This window comes from Haliaeetus albicilla, chromosome 18 (genome assembly GCF_947461875.1).
Source record: "Haliaeetus albicilla chromosome 18, bHalAlb1.1, whole genome shotgun sequence".
In the NCBI taxonomy this organism is placed as follows: domain Eukaryota; kingdom Metazoa; phylum Chordata; class Aves; order Accipitriformes; family Accipitridae; genus Haliaeetus; species Haliaeetus albicilla.
This window is the reverse complement of record NC_091500.1, coordinates 21,952,702-21,967,067: the sequence shown is the minus strand read 5'-3', so window position 1 is coordinate 21,967,067 and position 14,366 is coordinate 21,952,702. Positions and strand designations below refer to the sequence as shown.

General features: G+C 36.9%; 1 protein-coding gene across 2 annotated transcripts in view; it reads right to left on the bottom strand.

The window, feature by feature from the left end:
- The window catches only part of SH3YL1 (SH3 and SYLF domain containing 1), a 52,947-nt gene that overhangs the window by 19,047 nt on the left and 19,534 nt on the right, over window positions 1-14,366 (bottom strand). The window contains exons 6-9 of one of the 2 annotated variants that reach the window (XM_069805901.1): window positions 13,713-13,841; window positions 11,542-11,704; window positions 10,794-10,866; window positions 10,013-10,069 (exon numbers count right to left, since the gene is read on the bottom strand). In XM_069805901.1, the coding sequence (XP_069662002.1) occupies window positions 10,013-10,069; window positions 10,794-10,866; window positions 11,542-11,704; window positions 13,713-13,841 (422 nt within the window). The remainder of the gene's footprint in view (window positions 1-10,012; window positions 10,070-10,793; window positions 10,867-11,541; window positions 11,705-13,712; window positions 13,842-14,366) is intronic. The other variant, XM_069805902.1, reaches the window with a different exon arrangement.

Here is a 14,366-nt window from a genome sequence, read left to right as displayed (position 1 = left end):
GGGCTCCATCAGCTTATAAGTTGAAAAGGTATTCAACAGATGTTCCCTTCCTCTGCCAAATGGTGACCCAAGCAATTGTACTTCCACTTACAGTATCCCATGACACAATCCTGTATCATTTGATCAGTGTAAACTGGCAGGAGAAAGGTAGATACCCCTACTTCATCACAGAACAGCTTCAATAAGAGCTAGAAACAGCACAGACCCATGAACTAGAGCCTAAACTGATCAGTGCAAACTCTGCAACTTGCTACATCCACCTTCATGAGGACGAAGCATCTTGGACTACCACCATCACCCAACCTGTGTTCACATTACACTTCCCAGGCTAGCACAGCCAACCTTTGCTGAATACTCATTACATCAGCCAGGTCAAAAAGTACACAGTTATGATAAAGTTCATGAAATGAAACAGCAAACAGTTCTTCAATTTTCAGTTAAAATTTAAGAGTGGTATTGATGGTATTCTTCACAATTTTATGAACAAGATGCAATGCTACATATGCTTTTAGGTCAAGTGAAATATTGGATGTGTAGGAGCTCCTTCAAAAGAAAAAGCTTATAGTAACTACATTTGTGAAAAAAAAAAAAACAACAAACAAACCACCAAAACCCAAAAACATCCCTTAGTTCAAATATGAGTAAATTCTGGCTTGCAGATGGGATTCAGCCACTAATTCCAATTTGTCCAATGTGCAACAAACATCAAGGCAGATTTTTCCCCCAACAGTACCTCCAAACTTTCTCTGCTGTCCCATACCTAGCTGTACCACTAATCTCAAATTCTTCCTCATCCTTCTGTAATAGTTGACAAATGGCCAAACTGGTGGAAGGAGTAGGGAAGAGACAGTCTGAACCTTATGGCAGGGACCAATACATGAAATTGTGTAGCAGAGCAAGTTTCTCCCTTCTATTTTTCCTTAACAGAAGAGTTTTCTATTTTCTTATTTTTTATTTTCTTTTGACACCTTCCTTGCTAAATAGCAAAGGATCTGCTAAAAACACAAACATGCACAACTGAGAGGCAAGGGGGAAGAGGGGTGCAATTCTCACAGTGTATGAACAAATTAATAATACCTCACTTCCTTTCCACAATTCCACACTTCCTACAAGAGTAGAGGTTGTTTCCAGCTGAGCTTCTTAAAGAAAAAAACAACTGGAAAAAGAGTATGTAAAGGTTGCCTAATATGGGAATAAAATTGTTAATGAGAAAGAGAAACCCAATGGATTTATAACCAGAGAAGCCTCAATGAAATCCTTGCCAGGCCTCCCCATGAACAGATAAGAAGTTTCTTGAAACCATATCTTTTTGTAAAAGTGAGAAGCATTACTACACCACTTCTAGAACAGTTATTTGCCATACTAATTCAGTTTATATCAGTGTTTGCCTTACTGATTTATTTTTGCAAGGCCTCCTATTTCTTATTCAGGAACTGACAGTTTTTCCACAAAATGTGGATGACCTTCTTAGGTCAATCAGCTGGCTGATCTGCATGATGTAATGCTGAACCAGCATAGCCAAGGTAGATGCAGGACCTGAGGTCCCTCCATGACAAAGAACACATCACTTTTTGGGGAACCATGGCACTTAATTTTACTGCTCATGGAAAAATATATTTAAAGTGGTTGTTCCATCAGGGTAAAAACTAATGAAATCCCAAAGAAAGGAAAGTATTATCAGAGTCTTCCCTTAGCACTTAGTATAAAGTAGATGTTCGGTATCCTTCCAGGAATAGATATGCAGCATTTCCTCCCATCTCCTTCCTGCCTCTTCACCAAAGATAAGGGGAGTGTTGGGGACTATGTGGAGGTCAGGATGTTCTCAAACACGCAGTTTTAAGATGTAATGAAGTTTCTTGTCCCTGCTGTCAAGATGGATCCGTAAAGCGTCACCCTACCATTGCTGCAAAACGACCTCCATTTCTTAGGTTAGTGTTATCTTTCACCTCAAGCCAATCAAGCACAGGGCATTCTGCTGCAGTCTGGATAGAAATCCTGTATATCTGTCACTTCCTTGAGGTACTTAAATGTCCTGTTTGGCTTCTGTTAGTATTAATGAAGCAGAAGGTCCCACATTCCCAATGGCTTTTCTAGATAGATTGATGGGAAAGCAATTTAAACTTGCTTTTGTCCTTCTACTTGAACAATACAGAAATAAAATACTATCTAATGCAGTACACAACTTTGAAACAACTTTCTAAACATATCTTTCATAAATATGCTAAAACATTAAGCTGCATGCTTTACAAGGGTCTCAGATAAAAGACTTTAACCTATACCATTTAACGTTTGTATATTCACATGAACATTCCACATTTTAACTGATATGAATCAGAATTATCACCTTAGTGGTGCTTTACACTTAAAAAATAAGCGTAGATTGCACTGGGATTTTCCTATGATTTAGCTCTAATTTCTCAATTTTTTTCCAAGCCATTAAAAAATGCCAAGAAAAAATATTGTTTCCCATGCCAGTATATCTGGTTCCTATTTAGCATAACAGCTCTCTGCCAATGCATACATACATCAGAAAGACCCCAATTTCATCCTAGCATGTCTGACCTCAATCTCTCTGTGCCTTGTTGTATTTTGAGTTAGTTGATAATACGCAGCAAGTTATTTGTTTCGGTATAACCAGTGAAGTCCTGCATGCTACATATTTTCCTCTCAGCTTGCCACAACATAAGCCATAAGCAGCTTGATTATCTGACTTATTACATTCATGATAGTAATAGTGTGATCCTAGTAAAAGTGAATCAGGGATAAAAATAGTCTCAAAAATAATTTCCTGGGATTTCCTGGGTTTGGTTAGTATTAAGAAAGAGCTCATAATAGCCAGAAAATTAATACTGTGGGGGACCACCAGATGGATGTTTTATTTTTCCAGTAACTAAATATAAACATGTCACAAGCCTTGCCACGAAAAACACAAAAATAGACAAAGCTTAGCTAAAACTCTTAAAAACACACACACACACAAAAGGTACTTTAGTTACTTTCCAGGGGGTTAACTTCTTCATGTTTACTAAATTAGTAGACAATGTCATGAAGGATTATGACAGATACATCATCTATCTCACCTTGTAAAAAATTTCTAAAATAAATATCTGTTAGTCACACTGAGCTGTCTTATTGATTTTACAGTTTATAATCTGCTAGAGTTCCTCCTCAAATTATAGTATAGAAAGAACAGATTACTGCACAGCTTGCCAAGGGTTCTTGCTTACAATGTGAAATAGTTCTACTTGATCCTACAGCAAATCTCTGCCTTTCTTGGAAAAGGAATAATTCATGAAGTGAAGAATGAAAAGTAGCTTTTTTTCAGTTCCAAATATACGGCGCACATCCACAGCACCTAAAGATATATGCACATCTCTGATTTTATCTGAGTTTATTTTAATTAATTTATCCAGTTTTCAGTTAATTATTGAAATCAGTATCTTTTATTCACCATAAAAAATTCCTACTCCCCTTCCCCATGAAGACACACAATGGGAGAACAATTTCATTAACTAGTTAACTTCCTTATCTACAAGGAGTGAGTAACAGCACAGAAATATCACAGGAAAATATGGGAAATTCAACTGAAAGAATGGCTTCCATTATCAGCACTCCATCAGGTGGAGCAGATTATTTACCTCCAAGTTCTCATACCCTCATTAATGAATAGACTTTTAAAAGTGTACAGTCTAATGCCTATGAAAATGACTTGGGGCTAACATTTCTGAAATATCAGCCAGTCTCAGTGACACAAATAAATCATGTTTCTGTGGATAATTTAATTTCCAGTTCAAAAGCAAAATGCATTTTTCCCCTCATTGTGAACCACAGAGTCTTCCTCCATCCTTAAAAACAACAGGTTTTGGATTCCTTCTCCCTTCCAGGTCTATGCAGATAGCATGGTACAAAACACATTTTATAACCTTACTTAACTAAAAATTAAAAGCTTTTTATTCATTTTTACTACAATTCAAGTTGGTAAATGACTCTTCAGAATGAAGACACCATTTTAAATCATCTTGATTGAGGACAGAAAGAAGCAAAAATTGCAATATTGACAATATTTTAGAAAGACAGACTTTAAGCATATACTTTCTGACAACAAAGGAAAAGCAAAAATTACAATAAAAATGCCCAAGTCAGAAGTTGCTCATCAAGAAGAGATTTGGGCACACTTACATTTCTCTTATAGTGTAGTTGTCAGAATTTTTTTGTCAGTGGGTATTTCTAAATGTGGAACTGCATAGCTGATATAAATAGCTGTATGTTAGATTTCCAGTTAAATTTGAGTTGTTCTAAAATAGTACTAGTTTTTTTAAAACTAAGTTAAAAGAAGCGTATCAGAAAAATGAAGTGATTGCTTCAATACACATTTAGCAAAGCAAACCTATTTTAAAGTTGCAAGCAGATAAAGTGACGGTCTCTTCCAGCAGCTCTAACTAAAAATTCCATTGTTTCACTACACTGTGTTTAAACAAGCTCAGCAGTACACGTAATTAGAAGTATGAATTAATGCAGAACGAGTTAGAATGGTGTCCACATTCCAGGCTATATTTTGTTTTTTCCCTGAATTTGATCAATACTATCCCACAGGGTAGCAGCTCTAAAAATAACAAGATCATAGAAGTCAGATGGAAACTGAACTGCCGAACAGACATGCAATTAAAATAAGTGAAACAGGAGGTGAAGTCACAGTAAAAATAATGCTATTGCCCTCAGAGAGATGCAAAGCAGATTTTTTTTTAAAGCTTTTTATCTAAGAAGCAGTCTATGAATTCTTAGTCCATATAATTGTGTTAATTAACATTTACATTTTTAACTGGCCACAAAAAAACCCAAAACGTACTAACAAAAAGAAATTCACATACAGACCGTCAAGTTTCCTTGACAAAATACATTTCAGGAATGAAAATCTGTCTTTGAATTCTCACAGCAAACAGATTTTCATAGATCTACTGAACCATCTGGCATTCATAGATTACAGAAAGAAACATTGAGATCATCTCCAAAATTATAGAGAATTGGGCCAGACCTGATTCCTGGAGAACCGTAACCATGAAAAGCAGCATCTCTGAGAGGGATTTAGTTAACACAGAGTTTACCACAACTTCATGGTACCACCTAATCAAAAAAGGTTGATATTGTCTCAACTGTTTTAACATAGAGTAGCAGTACGTAAGAAGGTTAAAATAAATAAATGAATAAATAAATAATAAAAAAAGGTAAGGACTAGAGTTTAGTCCAAATTCATTATGGCTTTTAGGAGCCCAAATCTTATTGATCTCAATGAGCTCACATCTTAGAATATGCTATTTGTAGCACTGTTTAAAATTTGAGAGGAAAGAGAAAATGACTTATGACAAAGAGCTCATCAATCTGTTTAGCAATCAAAAGAAAGATCAAGGAAGATCAAAAGACGATTTGATTACAGCACAAGTGTCTCAAAGGGAACAAGAGTGGAACAAAAAAACCCCTCTGGGTAGGAAAGGGCTCTTTAATATAGTGAAGAAAGCCACAACAAACATCATTGTCTAAAAGCTGCAGACAAATTCATATGGGAAGGCATGAATTTTTAATAATGAGGTTGACAAATCACTCAAACCATCATTGAAGGAAGGAGGGTTTTTTTAGCTTCTTAAAAAGGGTGACAAATTTCTCATCTGCCTCTGTCTTCATCAGGCTTGACATAGCACTTCTTTCAGTATGGAAGAATACAAATATATGCCTAACGAGGTAGTAACAATCTGTTAATATTTTCATATTATTTTCAAAGTGAAAAGTTTCTGCTGAAAAAACTAGTTACAATTCATATTTTGTTGTTTTTTTTTTTTTAAAGTTCTACTGTAATCGAGTTTGGGTGTGATGATTTTATGAACAATAGTCTTAAAGAGTTCAATGTCTGCAGATAGGTAATTTATTCAGTTCAAAAATCAGAAGAAGATGGCACACACGATAAAATTAAATGAAAAAATATTTAGTTCCAGTACTTGTGGAAGGTAAGAAAGCCAGTGTTTCTGAGAGAAACTGAAAAAAAAACCTTGAACACTTAGGCTTTACAAGCACAAGTTCTTATGAGTTTCCTAAGCAAATGACTGCTAAAAAGATGCAAACAGCATCATTACTTTCTCCAAATTATGACAAAATACTTGCAATGTTACAAAAAGAACTGCTTTTGTGTTTACAATGAACATTTTGTCTTACAGTATTGTAGCCAGAGACCCACCCTCTTGTTCATAAACATTCTTGAAAGGAAACACTTTACTGAGCAGAGGCAGAATGAAACACTAAGCAAGTATGCATTTTCAAGGCCAGAGCACTCAAGCCCATGATGATTTTCAACAATTGTGAATGAACAGTGAAAGAATAATGTTTGGAAGGAAGAAAGTTTTTTGCATTTTCATCCCCATTCCTGCCTCAAGTCTGTTTCCTGATTGTTTCAGCATCTTAGAAATTTTAAGTGATTCTTTTGCAAACATGTGAACCAGTCCTTTTCTGATTAGCTGAGCTGAAGTAAAAAAATAACTGACTTCTGATTCTGAAGAAATTGCCTGTTAATGATTCAGTTCTCACCAACATTCACTTTAACCTAGCTCCTGCTTCTACTAGCAGATTGCTACTCCTGCTGTTACCAGTTCAGCTGGGAAATGACACCACTGCAACATTTACAGAATTGTATATTATTCAGCAAACTGTTAGGAAGATAGACAGGTAAGTCAAGTAACCATTTATCTACATTTTCGGTTACTTGCTGTTCCATGGCAGAATCCCAGTCAGAAACAACTAGAAATCATAACACAAATGAAAAACTATCATCTAGGATTAGATATTCTAGTGTGACAAACTATCAACGTAATGTATCTAAAAAAACCGTCCTAATAAAATAAACTTCTCCTGAGTCTGCAATGCCCAAGTAGTCCACTAAAGAACCATGGGTCATTTATGTTACAGATGTGGTACAGAACTCTGCAGAAACCTTCTATCCAGATAAAGTAAAGCTAGATTGTGGCAATAAAGCTTGGAAAGACAGTCAGCCCTTTTATTAGATTATACAACATAGAGGGGACAAGTAGAAAAATGAAGATACAAATCCCTAATTCTAGTAAGGGAGAAGGCATGAACTTTCATACTCATAAGCAGATCTAATTTCTTTATCTGAACAGTCTCTAGAAAAACCTCTACTACTGTAGAGACTTCATACTTCACTGAATCACAATAACTGTATCAGCTATGGGTTGGTTTTGGGTTTTTTTTTCCCAGAACTGTAAAAGGTCTCTGCAAATTACTTTTTTTTTTTTTAAATAAAATCTGTGGTATTCCCAAGTTTCTGGAAACATTTTAAAGCATTACTGAACCTCATTTTACAACCAAATGCATTACCTTAAGTATTATTCAGTTACATGAAAACAATCTACTTGCATCTGAGTTCAAGTATCACATTATCAGTTTAGAAAAACACGTTTTCCATTTAACATTCTTCTTGCATTTGAAATAGGTTATATTACATTACCTATCTAGATAATTCAGGTCTACATAAAATAATTAAAATGCTTCATCCACAAGTCTAGCTCTTCTTCCATCTAATGAGAAGAATTAATGTTTCAATCTTTTTACTACTTTTGTAATTGTTGCAAAACCAAAGCCTCATAACACAATACCAACCTCCTCCCTCCCCGCCCAAAAGCAAGTCCTTACTACTGGCAACGCAGACAAGCTTGTTGCTCAACATCAAAACTTACTCCTGCACCAGCCATTATACCTAAAATGTAGCTTCCTATAGATTAGTTTCATGCACTCTTCTATTAGTTATCTAAACCCTTTTTTAAAAAAAAACTAGAGAGATGTAAAAAATGTTGAACCTTTTTTTTCAGATCACTGTAGAACATCCATTGCAGCAACTAATCCTGCAATAAAGATTGGCTAGTACGAGCTATAGCTGCTAGGCAGCTCTGTTGAAATCACCTGGACTATAAACAGGCAGGAAGAGATTACTGACAGGAGTTATGGCCTTAAGGGGGTCCTTCTATTTCATCACCCAGCATTAATATACCCTTTGTTACTGTTGTGAAAGGGACTGCAACTCTTTCCCGGCCTCCCATCAACAGGCATGTGGGCTACAGTATTGAGACACTCAGGGGAACTGACTTCAACCTTGATTTTTCCCTGTGATAAGAACAATTATTTAGCCTTTAGAAACATACAGTACTTCTGTGGATTCAGATAGCATTTGAACTGCTACCTATGGAAATAAAATCCACAACAGAAAGCAAAATATACCATGCCAAGCTTGTAAGGTGAACAAAAATTTACCATGAGATAACATTTCTTGCAGGAAGTGTCATTTACACAAGATCCTACTGCCTCTTGCACTTCTCAAAGATAAGCTCGTGTATTTCTAGAAATCATTAGGAATCCTCAGTAGTAGACTGATTGAGTATATTTTAATTTCAAAGAATCTTGAAAGCCATCAACAGATGGCTCTGGAAAATTTTTACCTTGTCACTTGCACCTGAATGGAAGAACACTCCCTTTAATATAGCAAACGTGTGTGCAAGTTTTCCCTACTGCTTTAGAAACCTCTTCTTAGTTGGTCAGGGTTTTTTTTAAGACTGGGAAAGGTTAGTTTTAATGGTCAGAAGACCAATTTTTCTTTCTTTTTGGACAACAGCTACTGAGTACAGATCACTAGAGTAATCATTCTTTTCCTGGTAAAACTCCTACAGCACAACAGCAAATTTTGATTCTCAGGAAGTCTGATCTGCAGACGTCACATCAACAGCTCAGCTTAAGATCCTCCTATGTTGGTGCCCTCAACAGACACACACATTAACAGATTGTATGGAGAGAACATATGAAGGAGAATGTAAAGACAATGACACATATCAGTTTACCTTAATTTTTAGTGAAAATCTCCAATTACATGAACCAAGAAATGAAAAATACAATGATTTTGGCCTTCAGAGTTTAAATACTGTGTTAAATCACAGTACTCTGCCTGAAATAGACTTTTTGCTGTGCTCTATTATCAAGCTTGATTTTAGCTCCATTTTCAAAAGTAAAAAGGAGATATTTTGTTTCATTTTTTTGAAGCAATACATGCAATTTGTGAAAATGCATGTACATATTCACATATGTATAAACATATATATATATGTATATATGTAATATGGAATGCCTTGGTCTTCGTTTTGATCCTAGCAGAGACCACTAAAACGTTTATTTATCAAATGAACAATATATTTCATAGGAGAAATAATTTATTTCACTGACTTTGAAACAGCTACCAGTCTTTCACCTGTGAAAGACAGGACTCCTGGTGGAAGAGAACACTATAGCAGCCAAATGAATATAACCGTTTTTATAACAAAATTTCTTCCTATCAGATCACAACTTTCCAGATGATGGCCCCCACAGTTCAAGAGTTACACTGCAAATACTACAGAGTAGGTGTCTCCCGTTAGAGCTGAAATGGCTTTAAATTTAAGAGAATTGGAATAGAACAACAAACAAGTAGTATCTTTGTAGTATAATGCAGAGTTATCTCAACTCAATACAAAAACCTCAAGGAGTATAACTGCAATGGAAACTTGTGTTTATGCCAGCATAATCAGATATGACCTGTGGAAGCACTTTTTAATTAAAACAGGAGTTATAGTACCTTGCATAAGGACTTGGACACAAGCTTGTTATATCAGCTTTCTTTTTCACTTCAATTAGGTGGTAACATAAAACAGTTTTACTACTTTCAGTGAATTTTTCAGGCTCACTGAATAAAGCAAAAGAACTTTTGCTGTTCAGAAAAAGGACATCATTGTTGGAATGTAAAGCCAGGGAATAAGATTCACTTTTATGAAATATTTTCAGGAGAGCATACAAGACCTGAATCTCATTTTGACACATGGACAATAAAGAAAAATACGTATGGCCAGATACTGTTAGATGTCTTCCAAACAACTTCTAGGACTTCTCAGAATCCACGCTGTGTTAATAAAATATGTGTAAGCTTAGTACTTACCCACAGAGGCATAATCATTTGGAAGTTCAGGATAAAGTTTGTTTGTATTCTTTTTAGCTGAAAGAGAAAATAAAGTAGCAAGTTATATGATATACTAACATATATTGTTATATTTCATTACTGCTTTTCTAATCCATGTTCAATAGTTATAAAACGATTGCAGTTATCTAAGGAACAGTACAGAAGAAAGAAATAAGGACTTCGCCTTATATCCTTGTTCAGGGAAATAAATCAAGTTAACAATAGGAGCTGCGAAGTAAAGTCTCACTTTCAATACAAGCACTTTGTTAGACAAACTGTTACAGAGCCAAAACTCTTCCTCCTCTGCTCTACTGTAAGACCTCTACCTATTAAAAGATAATGACAACCTAAACCAGAAACCAAGTTTTCTAGAAACCAGAAGTTTCTAGCAGTAGGACTAGCAGTTTCTAGTAGGACTGGTTTTTTTACTAAGAAGTTTCATCGTACCATGGGGCTTCTACGTATCCAATAAACATGAATGCTTCCTTTGAACTATTACATGCTTCTGTAACTATACAAACACTATTTCTATAGCAAATTTGTCAGAGAGAAAAGCTTTGTTAATATAAAACAAACAAAACCTTTACCCTTTATTGCTCATGGCACTATCCCAACATGCTTTTAGTGTTTGCCCAAGGAAGACCATTAACAAAATATTTTTAGAGACAGCTGCTACTATAATAATTACAAAATATTCATTAGCTTTAATACTCAAATTTTATATAGAGAATAAATTAATTATTATCAAAATGTTTTTAACCTGGTGGTGTTGGTCTAACAGTGGGTTTAGGTGGCTCTGGTCTCGATGATGGTCTAGCAGGTGGGTCATTTACCTAAAATGTATAAATTTTTATAAAAAATTGCATCACACCTGTAAGTAGATTGTAACTTCAGAACCTAGAGGTATATCAAGTTACACTGAAAAAAAAAAAATACAAATCACTCTTTCTCCACTGAAATTGTATGAACTTGAGAAGCACACTAAAGAACTAGTGACATACACATGACTAAAGTAATTCACCATGGGTTTAACAAACATGAAAGTAAATGACTGTCTATCAGTAACATTAACACTGACAAGAAAACATCTTCTACACTCTTAGTATTATATTGTAAATGTTATTGAATGGAAGACAGAAAAAGTAGAAACATGAGGAGTATCCACATCAAACCTGGTATGCTCATTATCTGCAGATTAACTGGATTAGGAATAGCTGAACAAACTTTTCTAAGCATTGCCTCAGATTTGATTATGCACTATTATAAAAACAAAGATATACTTTTTTATTCTGGAGGATGCAAAGCAAAACCAGCAACATTCTTGTCCAGAAGAGCCTACTGCGGCAACGCTTGAATGAATGTATTACTCACATGCAGTATCTGCAATATTGTTACGCCTTCAAGCATCCAATATAGAAGTTAAGAATGCCACATGAACATCAACATTACCACTGCCTAGGAACAGTTGAGGAACAGAAAAAGCCTGTGTGAAAAAGAGGTGCACAAACCCTTCTTTGTTCTCTTACAGCTTTTCCTGGATTATTTTTTTGCTCTTCATTTTCATATACTTCAGTGAAAGATGCTAGAGTTTCATAAAGATCTTCTGCTTGAGCAGGAAAAGGCACATCACCAAGCAAGATGGCACTAGCACGAATATCCTGCCCATAAAACCTGATACAAAAGAAAATATGCCAGGTATTTGATCATCATTACATTTCAATGTCTAGATAAATTCATCTTGTGCAAATGTTCCCCGTCCCTGGCCCTGCATTTCTCCTACTGATCATCTATTGAGAAATGACAGAAATAGTTCAACACTGTAAATTTGCAATGATAAGTAATTGTAGCAGACTTAAATGCCTTCCTACTACCTTATTTCAAAATATTATTCACCAGTAGTATTTTGTTCCTGGTCAGGTGGTATGCATCAGCTAGACCACTTGAAAGCCAATCACACAGCAAACGGAAGAAACACACACCACTTTTGCAAAACATTGTAATAGATTCCTTAATGATGCAGTAAAATTCCTTAATGAAAACACTGGAACCTCAATTTTATGAATGGAGATATCTAAAAGTTACTGACATGCTGTCATTAAAATCAGTGTTATTCTTTGCTGATATTAGCAGAATCAAAGTTTTCATAAAAACAGAACATTTAAGTGCAAGACACTCAGAGGTTCCTTTCCTTGGATTTTAAAATTAATAGGCTGCACAAAGGAAGCACTATTCCGTAAGCTGGGTATTTTCTCAAACTCAGTGATGCTCTAAACCAGATTGTTTTGAGTGGCCTAAAAGAATATTTCTCATTATTCAGTAAATTCCTCAACACCTGTCTTCTACAATATCATGCTGGGTTTAGATGGCAAGGTTTTGGTAAGGGGTGGGACTGCAGGGGTGGCTTCTGTGAGAAGCTGCTAGAAGCTTCCCCCATGTCCAATAAAGCCAATGCCAGCTGGCTCTAAGATGGACCCACCGCCGGCCAAGGCTGAGCCCATCAGTGACGGTGGTAGTGCTTCTGGGAGAACAGATTTAAGAAGATGAAAAAAGTTGCACAACAGCAGATGGAAGAGAGGAGTGAGAATATGTAAGAGAAACAGCCCTGCAGACCGCCAGGTCAGTGCAGAAGGAGGAGGAGGAGGTGCTCCAGGCGCCGGAGCAGAGATTCCCCTGCAGCCCGTGGGGAAGACCATGGTGAGGCAGGCTGTCCCCCTGCAGCCCAGGGAGGTCCATGGTGGGAGCAGATCTCCACCTGCAGCCCAGGGAGGACCCCACACTGAAGCAGGGAGATGCTCAAAGGAGGCTGTGACCCCGTGGGAAGCTCGTGCTGGAGCAGGCTCCTGGCAGGACCTGTGGCCCCATGGAGAGAGAAGCCCACGCTGGAGCAGGTTTGCTGGCAGTTTCCTGGCTGTGATCCCACAAGGGACCCATGCTGGCGCAGTCTGTGCCTGAAGGACTGCAGCCCATGGAAGGGACCCATGCTGGAGCAGTTCATGAAGAACTGCAGCCTGTGGGAAGGACCCATGTTGGAGAAGTTCATGAAGGACCATCTCCCATGGGAGGGACCCCACGTTGGAGCAGGGGAAGAGTGTGAGGAGGAGGGAGCAGCAGAAACAACATGTGATGAACTGACCGTAACCCCCATTCCCCGTCCCCTTGTACTGCTTGCGGGGAGGAGGTAGAGAAGTTGGGAGGGAAGTTGAACCCAAGAAAATGGGAAGGGTCGGGGGAAGGTGGTTTTTTTAGATTTGTTCTTATTTCTCATTATCCTACTCTCTTTTTAACTGGCAATAAATTAAACTAATTTCCCCAAGTCCAGAGTTTTTCTGCCTGAGACAGTCATTGGTAAGTAATCTCCCTGCCTTTATCTCAACCCACAAGACTTGTTGTCATATTTTTTTCTCCTCCCATCCTGTTGAGGGGGGGGAATGAGAGAGCAGCTTGGTTGGCATCTGGTGGCTAGCCAAGGTCAACCCACCACAGATATATAATCTCTAAATATTCAGCATCATCTCAATACCCATTGCAAGATGTCTAAATTGAAGAAACCTCTGCCCCTCAAGAAACTCTAAACTCAGCACAGTATGTTCTCACAAAAAACTTTTTCCAAATTGAACGCGTCCTAGTTCATTTTGTCACTATGCCTACACTGAATCTTCTAGACTTGAAGAGAACTTACTTGCGATTTGTTTCTTTCCTTTCAATTAAACAGGTTCCTTCCAGAGATACACCTGCAAACAGTCCTCGAGATTTGCAGTATGTATAGACAGCAGCAGAGCTTCTCAGGGCAACATCCCCTTCTAAGTTTCTAGAAGGAAAAAAGTTTTGGTTGACATTCTTCAATATGGCTTTGCAACATGAACAGCAATTGTCTTTTTATTTTAATCCTACCAAAAGTCATCAAGAGTTTCACTTCCCTCTGTTTTTACAAACTCTATTGAATATATTCAAGTGGGTCAGACTTGAAATCCATTTTCAGTTCTTATTTCAGACAAGACCCAGTACAAAGTAATGAAGTTGTTTGATGAGGTTTCCTCTGAACCACAGAACAATGTTGCCTTATGTGAATGCTCCACATTCAGAAGTCTGAAAATGATTAACCCATGCTTTAATCACATTTTAAAATTATCTGATTATGTTTGTGGTGACTTGGATTTCCAATCAGTATATCCAAATCCTCCTTGATTTTATGGTGCCCAAACCAGCACAAAATATTTCAAGTAAGGCCTTATCAGACCTCAATAAAATTGGAAGATTACAATTTTTGCCCTACATGGGATCACACAATATTTTAGGTTTGAAGATACCTCAGGCAGTCAGCTAGTCCAACCTC